Source organism: Gobio gobio (genome assembly GCF_949357685.1).
Source record: "Gobio gobio genome assembly, chromosome: 10".
Lineage (NCBI taxonomy): Eukaryota > Metazoa > Chordata > Actinopteri > Cypriniformes > Gobionidae > Gobio > Gobio gobio.
In genome coordinates this window covers 33906064-33918574 of record NC_137116.1, presented here as the reverse complement: position 1 = coordinate 33918574, position 12511 = coordinate 33906064, and the positions used below count along the sequence as shown (strand labels likewise).

Below are 12511 nucleotides of genomic sequence, written 5' to 3'. Positions count from 1 at the left end.
AAGCTGTGTCAAAATCCTTTGAAGTGTATATATAAGAAAATATATATAAGAAAACAAAAGTATAAGTGACGTGTAGCTAAGTATGGTGTCTCATACTTGGAATTTGTGCTCTGCATTTCACCCATCCAAGTGCACACATGCAGCAGTGAGTATTGAACAGACACACACCGTCAACACACACCCGGAGCAGTATATACAAGCATTCTCCTGTTTAGGACAGGATCATTTTTTTTAACAAAAATATTTACATTTATTTTGACTTCTTAACCAGCATCCAATTTTTTTTTCGTTTTGGAGAATACATTTTAAAATAAATATACTGGCACAACTATATGCATTTATTTAATGGATTTGCAGAAATGCTAATTGATAATGATCTTTATGGAGGTGCCACTGAGTTTATATTTTATGCTATTGTTCTGTTGAAATCTGGATACAGATGTTTACCCAGCACAAATTAGATCATTTAAAATATATTTCAGTAGCTTTGATCTGCCATGGGTGCAAAGACTCACCATTATCACTGATGGTAACACTATTAACTGTGAGGGAGAGATGATCTAAAGAGAACACATAATGACTGCTTGGCTGTATGTTATCTCCTTGAAATTTCCAGTCTACATTTCCAAGACGGTTGGTAGCAGGGCAGGAGAGTGTTATATTTTGTTCAGGAAAAACAGGATCTCTTGATCGCAGGTTTGTGTTATCTGGAACGCATGGATAGATATGTACATGTTACAGTTTCAAGAAGCATACATTACAAATATATGTTTAAAAAAATACAGATTTTGAAATGTTATTGAATAACATGTCTTTTGCATCTTGCATATCTGACATTATTTAGCATATTTTTTTTAAAGAAAGGTACAGCATAATCTTTTACCAGTTTCAGCGAATGAAGTTAGATAAACTTTGAAACTGAGCTTATCCATGTTGGTTGAAATTGCTTGGTTTATATCCCCAGAAATCGGTATCACCTCAGCTGATATAATAGAGAAGTCTACAATCACACTTCCAGACCTGCTCAAACACAAAAACATGATAAACGGTCTATTATACATTTAAACTAACAAAAGTATAATGACCATGTCAAATTTGGAAAAATATCATACCTAAAGCCAGTGACAGTAGCAGAAATGAAACCTTTTACATCCTTGTAGCTGTTATGGATCTACATGAGACAAAGCCGTGTCAGAATTGTTAAAATCTATTTCTTTTAATATTGTGTTATTAAAATACAATTTTTACAGTTTTTGTTTTTAAGTGTTAAAATTTCAAGAACTTTTCTCTTTACATTCATCTACATCTACAGTCTCTTAAATATACATGGGAATTTTACTATATGACTGAATTAATACCCTAACACAAGAACATTGATTATATTTCATTCAAATTGCATTTAGTACAAGATGTTTTTATTTAACACTTACTGCTTTCTCGATATCTGATTTGTATTTCTTGTATTTGTCACTCTCCTTGTTAATCAGGCTTGCATCAAAAGTCTCGTCTATTGAAAGTGATATCTGGCGTTTTACTGGAGTGAAAGAAAAAACAATAACAAAATATTGATACAAGCAGATTTTAAAAGCATGAAAAGACCATAACCACATTAGTCCATAAGTTATAACTAGGATTTGCAAACAACCATTGTTGCTTAAAACTGCTGGGACGGCTCGCGGGAAAGCTAACGGGGGATTGACTGAAGCCAGAGCCAATGGTAAAAGTCTTTGCGCGTGGAGACCCCACCCCATTTTGTAGGTTCTGCCCACTTTTGGAGTTCATGCCCCATTTTAGAGATCTCAAGCTACCACCCCTCGCATCCCGGACCAGAGTGGGAGTGTGTGTGGCTGCCAGGCCCCATCCCCTTACCTGGACTCATCCTCACTGAACACTGCCCCTCCTTCACGATTCCCCAGCACAGGGACATCAGATCCCCTGTTTATTCTGACAACCCACCCTGGACACTTCCTTTCCTTTTTGGACATTTTTATGTTTCTGATGCTTAACGCCACACCCACTGTGTCTGTCATTTGCTCCTCCCGCCACAATATATTAGCACAGCATTCTCGCAATTAATTGATATTTTAAGATGAAGAGGGGCTCTTTGGAGAAAAAAACCCTGCCAGATTCCAACACAACCACTCCAAATAATCAAGGTGTGAAAATGCCCTTATTGGCCTGGGGTAGCCATATTGATCTCATAGATATAGCTGTTGAAACTGATTGAATATGTTTTTTTCCCCAATATCATGTCCTTATACCCACTCAGGATTATGGTCAAAAATGTTACATACAACATTTCAGTCCAGTCGTTGAAGTAAGTTTTTAACACTTTTGCTAGAGAATATGGCTTATATGATGCTTCTGTATGTTGCTCAAAGGCAAAACTTCAAAATTGACACAAAAAAGGTTGTCTTAGATTATGATATTTCCTGTGACTGCCAGATTTACCTCAACTATGTTAAGATTCACAGTCAGACAACTGAGTGTGAAAACGGATATCAAATTAATCAATATTCAATAACAAAAAATGTGCACCAACCAACCACTATAAGCACCCAATTTTAATTTCAGAAATCTGTTTAATTTCAAGCATTATATATGCTTATAACATGCATAATGGAGAAAACTTTTTTGTCTTTAGATTTATTTTAGTTGCTGCTCTTCTAGAGTTTACAATAAAGTATTGTAATCGGTACTTACCAAACTTTGGTATTGTTGTTGGTATTGTGTTTACCGGTCTTGCTGTTGTTTGCTTTATTGTTGGAGGCTCTGTTGGTGGTAGTGGCGGAGCTGTTGTTGGCATTGTTTTTGGTGGCTCTGTTGGTGGTTGTGGCGGAGCTGTTGTTGGCTTTGTTGTTGGTGGCTCTGTTGATGGTAGTGTTGGAGCTGTTGTTGGCATTGTTGTTGGTGGCTCTGTTGGTGTTAGTGGTGGAGCTGTTGGTGGCTTTGTTGTTAGTACAGTTGTTGTTGGTGGTTTTGTTGTGGTAGATTGACCTAAGAATAAAGGGTTTATTTTTCCATTAAAATAACTGCACATTCAATAGATGAAATATGTAATCACAAACTTAAGGTAAATTTTGAAACAATATACATTTTTAAAGTCCTGCTGAAATTCTGGGTGTTAGTATGAATATTCTTGATATAAAGTTAGAAAAGCTAGTGTGCTCCAAAACAATGACAAAAATTGAAAAAGATTCATTATTATGCATTCAAAATGTATAGTCTCTATATACCACCAATAGGGATCAATCCTCAATTCCTCAAGTCCCTTCAATTCATCATCAGATTTTCTCACAAAAGATACTAAAGCTGTGGCTGAAATCGGTAGCTTGTTCACACGTTTATGTTATTTATGGTGAATGACACATAGTGCGCTATAAAGGGACCAGGGAGTGATTCAGTTTTTTTTAATTTTCATTAGCACGGAATTAAGTCTAGTTTTTGCGTCAGTGTCACATACCTCTACAGCACGCACATATTGTGCTTTGGTCCAGCACGAGTTGGTGCAGATGACAAAATGCATCCAACCGATCTGAATTCACCTCAGGGCACTGTGTGCAAGCGGTACACCCGGCCACTTGCCTGCAGTTTACGTGCTCGCACCTGACAACATACAGGGAGATACAGGCTTGTAAAATCTCGCAAAGATATTTTGTGTCGCTCAGCCTGCCACTCTGCACATCTCTGTTATAGAGTTGCCATTGGCTAAAGCCTAGGAGGATGCAACACTCCTTGTGGAATGTGCTCGTACTCCAAAAGGGCATGGCACAGCCTGAGCAATGGCATCCACAATCCAATGGGCAAACCTCTTCCCCTTCTGCTGTCCCCCAAAACAAACAAAAAGCTGCTCTGTGCGCATGGTGTGTACTGGTCACAGAAACAATAAGGCTGGGTTTGCCTCATCTCGAGGCAGCACTTGCAAGTTTGCCACTTGATCCCTAAAAGGGGTAGTGGTAGCTTAGGGCACATAGCCCGGCCGGGGTCTCAGAATCACGTGAGAGTATGACAGAACCTTCCTCAGGGGGATACGCCAGGGAGGGGTTGTTGCAAGGAGCATGAGCTCCAAGAACCAAGTCTGGGTGGGCCAATATAACGCAACCAATAGGACCTGTTTTTTGTCCTCCCTGACTTTGCACAATGTCAGTGCAATCAGGCTTACTGGGGGAAAACACATATTTGTGTATATCCCGGGGCTAGCTGTGTGCTAACGCGTCTGTGCCAAGGGGGGCCTTGGTCAGGGAATACCACAGCGAGCAATGGAAAGATTCTTGGGAAGGGAACAGGTCTAACTCTGCTTTGCCGAATCAACTCCAGATCAGCTGGACCACCTGGGGGTGGAGACTCCACACTCTCTGAAGCATCACTTGTCATGACAGTGTGTCCACTGCATGGTTAAGCTTACCTGGAATGCAGCTACTTCAGTTGCTTTGTTGTCCATCCGGACCAACACGCGCTTGCCCTGGATCAATGGCCGAAACCTCTGAGCCAGCAATACTGCTAGCAACTCAAAGCAATTGATAAGCCAAAGCAGTCAAGCTCCTATCCTGAGGCTGCGTGTCCGTTTTAAACAGAGCCCCAGCTCAACTTCTGACGCATCTGTTCTGACAACATGCCTGGACACTTGTTTTATGGGGAACCCCTGCCCATAGAAATGCAAGGTATGTCCAAGGGCTGAAAGTACTGCGACAGATCAGCGGGAAGTGTACTGCGGCGTCATGCCCATCTTGGGACCAAGTCTGAAGACAGTTTACAACCAGTCTCATATGCATCAACCTGAGAGACATTAGGCAGCAGAGGACGACGTATCCCGCAGCCTCTGAAATTGTTTTTGAAATCACTGAAAATTCTGCAAATTCAGCACTAACTGGGCATGTTCGTTTGTAAGATGTCCCGTTATAGTGATGATTTTAACTCCATTCTGAGAAAAGAGATGTTCTGCACTGGGGAGAGCATGCACTTTTCCCCGTTGACCTGAAGCCCCATTTGGCTGAGTTGAGCACCAGGTCCCTGTGTCCACACAATAGATCTCGAGAATGAACTAGAATCAGCCAGTCGTTGAGATAATTGAGAATGTGAACGCTTGTCAAAGCGCCTCTGTGTCTCTCGTCAACATCTTGAACAGGAGCCTGTGCAGGGACTGATTCAAAACTCGCAGGTTTAAGATCATAGATCATAATCCATCGCCTTTCTTTGGTATGATGAAGTCAAAGCTTTAAAATTTCTTCTTCATCTCGGCTGGAGGGACAGGCTCTATTGCGTTCTTTACCAAGAGGACCAAGAGGCGTCTTTGCCTGCCACTGACGTAAAAAGGATGCTGTTGAACCTGGGTGGGTGCTTGACAAACTGGGGCTTTGTATGAGTCATGGATGGAGATGAGGAGGTGATGGAGATGTGACCCAGGGACCCAGGGATTTTCTTTGAAAACTTGAGTCCCCTTGCCACTTGGATGAGCAAAGGAACAAAAATTAAAGGGGAAAAAAAGATTCTCCATCCGTCCCACCACCGGGGGAAGGAGAAGTGCGCTCACCGTCTCCTGAGGAAGAGCAGCAGCCGCCATCCCTGGATCACCCATCTCAGGGATGATTTGAAGACTTCTTGGGGCTCTTATCGCTTGTCTTTATCACACTGTGAGATGGGAGCGTCAAGAAAGTGAACTTTGTCGACCTCCATCTCCACAAGAGATGGCGTTCCTGGGCATCACACCGACCGAGAGCCCATGCCGTGACTTTTGTTGCTCTGAGAGCAAAGTCAGTCACCGAGCGCAGTTCCAGCATTAATCCAGACTCAAAACTACCCTCGTGCAGCTCTTTTAGAACTGTGGTCTGATGGACCTGCAGGATAGTCATGGCAGCAGCACTGTAAGCCTTTGCCGGCATAAATGCACCGCAATGGCACGGTCCACCTGGGAAACCCTTCGTATACCCCCTGGCCTCCCCTCCGTCGAGGGTAGTGAGGGTGGAAGGTCATAAAGCGGGCCCTGGCAGTAAAAGGTGCCTTCCACGACTTTGCAAGTTCTTCATGCATTTATGGGAGGAAGGGCACTGAGTCACGCTCCGAACGCAGATACAAATAATCCAGCCATAAACACTTGGGACAGGGTGGAGGATTCCACTCCAGCCCGATGTTCGCAGCAGCTTGGACAAGCATGTCTGCAAACTCTGCATCAGACTCCACACCCAAACGTGAGATTCCAATTAGAATTGGAAGATTTGTGTCTTCAGAGTGGGAAGGCATAAGGCCACCCGATGTTGCAATCGACAGTTCATCCTCTTCTCTAGCCTCAAATGAGAAACTTGCCTGAGATGAACCACCTAACTCATCTGAGAACTTGACAGGGCACAACGTCAGTAACAACAAATGGGAGGTCTGTCGGGATTGACCCCGTGGAAAGGCTAAAATCTCGCCATGTGAACAAAATGATACAATCACATACTTGTTGTTTCTACTGTTGGAGTAGATGCTGGAGCACTTGTTATTGTTGTACGGTCAGCTGTGCTTGGGATCAGGGTTGAAAGGCTTGTAACATCTACAAAATCAAAAAGGGGTAATGAATATCTTCTGGCAACTACTGAACAATAAGTAAACATGGTATGTGCTAAACACATCTCTGAAGATTTTAGTTGTTGGTCACGTACCATGTAATTAAAATTATATGATCACTTACTTTTTGTTTCTACTGTTGGAGTAGATGCTGGAGCACTTGTTATTGTTGTACTGTTGGCTGTGTTTGGGATCAGGGTTGAACGGCTTGTAACATCTACTAAATCAAAAAGAGGAAACGAATATCTTCTGGCAACTACTGAACAAACATTAAACATGGTATGTGCTAAACACATCTCTGAAGATTTTAGTTTGTTGGTGACTTACCATGTAATTCAAATTATATGACCACTTACTTTTTGTTTCTACTGTTGGAGTAGATACTGGAGCACTTGTTATTGTTGAACTGTCATTTGTGTTTGGGATCAGGGTTGAATGGCTTGTAACATCTACAAAATCAAAAAGAGGTAATGAATTTCTCCTGGCAATTTCTACTGAACAATAAGTACGCATGGTAAGTGATAAATGCATCTCTGAAGGTTTTAGTTGTTGGTGATGATGCCATGTAAATAAAATTATATTATCACTTACTTGGTGTTTGTTCTTTTGGAGTAGATGCTGGAGCACTTGGTATTGCTGTACTGTTGGCTGTGTTTGGGATCAGGGTTGAAAGCCTTGTAACATCTACAAAATCAAAAAGGGTTAATGAATATCTTCTGGCAACTACTGAACAATAAGTAAACATGGTATGTGCTAAACACATCTCTGAAGATTTTAGTTGTTGGTCACGTACCATGTAATTCAAATTATATGACCACTTACTTTTTGTTTCTACTGTTGGAGTAGATACTGGAGCACTTGTTATTGTTGTACGGTCAGCTGTGCTTGGGATCAGGGTTGAATGGCTTGTAACATCTACAAAATCAAAAAGAGGTAATGAATTTCTCCTGGCAATTTCTACTGAACAATAAGTACGCATGGTAAGTGATAAATGCATCTCTGAAGGTTTTAGTTGTTGGTGATGATGCCATGTAAATAAAATTATATTATCACTTACTTGGTGTTTGTTCTTTTGGAGTAGATGCTGGAGCACTTGGTATTGCTGTACTGTTGGCTGTGTTTGGGATCAGGGTTGAAAGCCTTGTAACATCTACAAAATCAAAAAGGGGTAATGAATATCCTCTGGCAACTACTGAACAATAAGTAAACATGGTATGTGCTAAACACATCTCTGAAGATTTTAGTTGTTGGTCACGTACCATGTAATTAAAATTATATGTTCACTTACTTTTTGTTTCTACTGTTGGAGTAGATGCTGGAGCACTTGTTATTGTTGTACTGTTGGCTGTGTTTGGGATCAGGGTTGAACGGCTTGTAACATCTACAAAATCAAAAAGAGGAAACGAATATCTTCTGGCAACTACTGAACAAACATTAAACATGGTATGTGCTAAACACATCTCTGAAGATTTTAGTTGTTGGTCACGTACCATGTAATTAAAATTATATGTTCACTTACTTTTTGTTTCTACTGTTGGAGTAGATGCTGGAGCACTTGTTATTGTTGTACTGTTGGCTGTGTTTGGGATCAGGGTTGAACGGCTTGTAACATCTACAAAATCAAAAAGAGGTAACGAATATCTTCTGGCAACTACTGAACAAACATTAAACATGGTGTGTGCTAAACACATCTCTGAAGATTTTAGTTGCTGGTCACGTACCATGTAATTAAAATTATAGGACCACTTACTTTTTGTTTCTACTGTTGGAGTAGATACTGGATTACTTGTTATTGTTGTACTGTTGGCTGTGTTTGGGATCAGGGTTGAAAGGCTTGTAACATCTACAAAATCAAAAAGAGTTAATGAATATCTTCTGGCAACTATTGAACAAACATTAAAAATGGTATGTGCTAAACACATCTCTGAAGATTTTAGTTTGTTGGTGACTTACCATGTAATTAAAATTATATGACCACTTACTTTTTGTTTCCACTGTTGGAGTAGATACTGGAGCACTTGTTATTGTTGTACGGTCAGCTGTGCTTGGGATCAGGGTTGAATGGCTTGTAACATCTACAAAACCAAAAAGAGGTAATGAATTTCTCCTGGCAATTTCTACTGAACAATAAGTACGCATGGTAAGTGATAAATGCATCTCTGAAGGTTCCCTTTCGAGGGAACTCGCACTGCATCGAGACGACACTTTGGGGATACTCCCTTAGCACTAGCGAATCTGAAGTCAGAATGACAACTAGGCCAATCCGATTGGCGTGCGTGATGACGTAACTGTGACGGCATACCCGGAAGTATAAAAGGGGAGCTGGAACGTAATGTCGGCAGTTAATGCTCTTCAGCATAGTGCTCTGTGTTACAAAACTGTCTGGCTATTTATTGTTGTATTGTCAGAGTGAAAGTGTGTGAGAATGGAAGAGAAAATGAGAGAGTTTAAGCAGTGTGTGCATCCTTGCCCTCGCTACATGTCGGGCTCGGATACACACCTGCTGTGTGTGCACTGCCTGGGCGTTCAGCATGCTCGAGTGGCTCTCGAGGGAGCCGCTTGCGATCATTGCGAGAAGCTGACGCTCAGGGTGCTCCGCTCTCAGCTGGCCGTGTTTGATGAGGCCGGCCAGCCTCGTGAGCCCCATGGTTCTGGACCCGCGGTCGCTGAGGTGGCTCTGCGTCGCAGATCATGGGGTTCACAGCGGGACTTGTCAGAGGGTTTCGGGACTGCTGCAGCACTTTCCCGATCCTCCTCTGACAGTTCCGAGGATCTTCCTCTCCGTGTGGATGCCCACTCTGCAGCTTCTTCCCCCGGGGTGGGAGGTCCGGTGCTCATTCTCTCCGGTTCCGAGGAGCCGGAGGAAGTGGGCATCGAGGCGGGGGATGAAGCAGGAAATGTTTCATCGCTTCATTCACCCGCCCAAGAGGAGCTGGTTGAGGTGTTGACCCGGGCGGTGGCTAAATTAAAGATCGATTGGCCACAAGAGGCTCCGGAAATTCAGCCACCCTGTAGGCTGGATGACCGGTTCCTCTCGCACCGGGTCCAAACACCTCGCCGGGGCTTGCCTTTCTTCCCGGATCTGCACACCGAGGTGTGCAGATCCTGGAGGAAGCCCTATTCCTCGCGTGTGTCAAATCCTCCAGTTTTGGATTATTCCAATGTTCTGAGGGGACACGCGAGGCAGGCTATGGGACGATGCCTCGGGTGGAGGAGGCTCTCGCGAGCTACCTTTCACCCGACGCTGCATCGTCCCTCAAAGCTCCGGTTTTGCCCACCAAACCCTGTCGGGACACCTCATCTTTGGTGGGCAAGGCTTATATGGCGGCTGGACGGGCTGGTAGTTCCCTGCACACACTATCCATCCTGCAGGCCTACCAGGCTGATATCCTGAAAGAGCTAGAAGAGGGCGAGGGTCCCTCTCCGGAGGATGTGCTGGAGCTCAGGAAGGCTGCAGATTTGTCTCTCCGCGTCACCAGGGAGACGGCCCGCGCTATTGGCCGCTCCATGGCTTCCATGGTGACAGTGGAGAGACACCTCTGGCTGAATCTGTCGGGGATAAAGGAGAAGGATAAAACCTTCCTCCTGGACTCCCTGATCTCGCCTTCTGGTCTGTTTGGAGACGCGGTTAATGCCGTCGTTTCCAGACACCAGGAGGTGAAGAGACAGTCAGCAGCCTTCCACCAGTACCTCCCTCGCCCTGGCCCTAGTGGGCAGCCTCAGCCGTCATCCAGCTCCTCGCACCGAAAGGTGCAAAAGGAGAGCGTCGCATCTAGAGCCCCTCCCCCGGGAGCCTGGCAACAGAGGCGGCGCTCTCAGCAGCAGTCTTCCGCTCCTAAAGGCGATCTAAGGAACGTTCTTCAGGCGCGGAAGGCTGCTGGGAAGAAGTCCTAGCTGCGGCAGGGCTTCTAAGAGCGGTCCCCCCCCGCGAAGGAACAACCGAGGTTGTTTCCTCCGCAGCGCTCTGGGGAAATCGATGTGGTAATCCCGCCGTCTATGACGCTTCGGGCCGCATCGATTTCTCGCGAACGCATGCTGCACCAGCCGCCTCTGGAAAGACCTGCGGCTGTGCAGCTCGCGCGTCTGCACACGGAGAACCGTTCCCAACGGGAACCGTGTAACACCCGACGCCAGCCTCGAAAGCATGGAAATGCCTTCCGAGTATTTCTACATGGGTCCTGCGTACTGTAGAAAAGGGTTACAGACTGCAGTTCGGTCATCCTCCTCCAAGATTCAGGGGGTTGTACTGGACTACAGTGGTACCCGAGCGGGTTCGGGAAATGGAACTAGAAGTAAATACCTTGTTAGCGAAGGAAGCCATAGAGCGCGTTCCTCCGCTGGAAAGGGAGTCCGGGTTCTACAGCCGGTACTTTATAGTTCCCAAAAAGGATGGAGGGTTGCGTCCGATTATAGATCTGAGATTTTTGAATCTGTCTCTGAGGAGCTTCAGATTCAAAATGCTCACCATTCCCATGATCGTGAGTCAGATAGATCTCAGTGCACGGATGCAGCTCTGGCTCCACTGAGACTTCAGGGTATCCGTGTGCTGAATTATATCGACGACTGGCTCATATTGGCCCAGTCGTACGAGATGGCGGTCAGGCATCGAGATGTCGTTCTGGGCCACATAAAGTGCTTGGGGCTGAGACTCAACACTAAAAAGAGCGTGTTGACGCTGTCCCAGAGGACAATGTTCCTCGGGGTCGTATGGGACTCGACGACGATGCGGGCACAATTGTCTCCCGCGCGAGTCGAGACCATACTGGCGATGGTCTCAGGAATAAGGCTAGGCCACAGCATCACTGTGAGGCACTTTCAAAAAGTGCTGGGGCACATGGCAGCAGCGTCCAACGTAATACCTTTTGGCCTGCTGTACATGAGACCCCTCCAGTGGTGGCTGAAAACCAAGGGGTTTTTCCCCAGAGGGAATCCGTTCCGTATGATGAGGGTAACGCGCAGATACCTTCGTTCCCTAGTCATATGGAAGAAACCTTGGTTACTGTCCCAGGGGCCAGTGTTGGGAGCGTCCTGTTGCCGGAAATCCGTTTCAACAGACGCCTCCCTCACTGGTTGGGGCGCGGTCATGGACTGCTGCTTTGCGAGGGGCCCGTGGGAGGGCCGTCATTCCTCCTGGCACATAAATTGCCTGGAGATGATGGCGGTCTACAAAGCTCTCAGGAGCTTTTTCCCGGACCTCCGCGGCCAACATGTCCTGGTACGGACAGACAATACGTCTGTCGTAGCGTACATCAACCGCCAAGGGGGTTTGAGGTTGCGCCCTCTTTGCAGACTGCCGCATCACATCCTCCTGTGGTCCCAAGGGAAACTGTTGTCCATCAGGGCAATGTATGTCCCGGGGGTCCAAAATCAGGGAGCAGACATCCTGTCGAGGCAGGTGCTGAGGCCCGGGGAGTGGCGACTCCACCCAGAGGTGGTGGAGGCCATATGCAAGAGGTTCGGCCCAGTGGAAGTGGATTTGTTTGCGTCTCGAGAGACGTCCCACTGCCCACTGTGGTTTTCCCTCACGCATCCAGCCCCGCTGGGCTTAGATGCCATGGTTCAGACGTGGTCGAGGCTGCGTCTGTACGCATTTCCCCCGATTGCTCTGCTCCCGGGAGTCCTGGAGAGGGTCCGGCGACAGGGGGTCAGCCTACTTCTGGTAGCACCCCGTTGGCCGACTCGAGTTTGGTTCTCGGATATCATAGCTCTGCTAGCAGGTCAGCCGTGGGAGATTCCTCTGAGGAGGGATCTCCTATCTCAGGCGGCGGGTACGATATTTTACCCCCGCCCGGAGATTTGGAACCTGTGGGTCTGGCCCCTGAGGGGACCAGGTACCTAGAGGCTGGTCTATCGGCAGAGGTGATAGAGACCTTACTCAGTTCCAGGGCTCCGTCTACGAGGAGACTGTACAGCCTCAAGTGGAATGTATTTTCCACTTGGTGCAGGGAGCGTGAGGTGGACCCAGTTA

At 45.7% G+C, this 12511-nt stretch overlaps 1 protein-coding gene across 1 annotated transcript in view; it reads right to left on the bottom strand.

Annotated features, from left to right (window-relative positions):
• Window positions 1–12511, bottom strand: part of LOC307132659 (uncharacterized protein) — a 29839-nt gene that overhangs the window by 6179 nt on the left and 11149 nt on the right. The window contains exons 18-27 of the mRNA XM_079827122.1: window positions 7832–7924; window positions 7135–7227; window positions 6900–6992; window positions 6668–6760; window positions 6437–6529; window positions 2704–2997; window positions 1431–1534; window positions 1113–1171; window positions 884–1020; window positions 516–707 (exon numbers count right to left, since the gene is read on the bottom strand). Coding sequence (XP_079683248.1) covers window positions 516–707; window positions 884–1020; window positions 1113–1171; window positions 1431–1534; window positions 2704–2997; window positions 6437–6529; window positions 6668–6760; window positions 6900–6992; window positions 7135–7227; window positions 7832–7924 — 1251 coding nt within the window. The remainder of the gene's footprint in view (window positions 1–515; window positions 708–883; window positions 1021–1112; window positions 1172–1430; window positions 1535–2703; window positions 2998–6436; window positions 6530–6667; window positions 6761–6899; window positions 6993–7134; window positions 7228–7831; window positions 7925–12511) is intronic.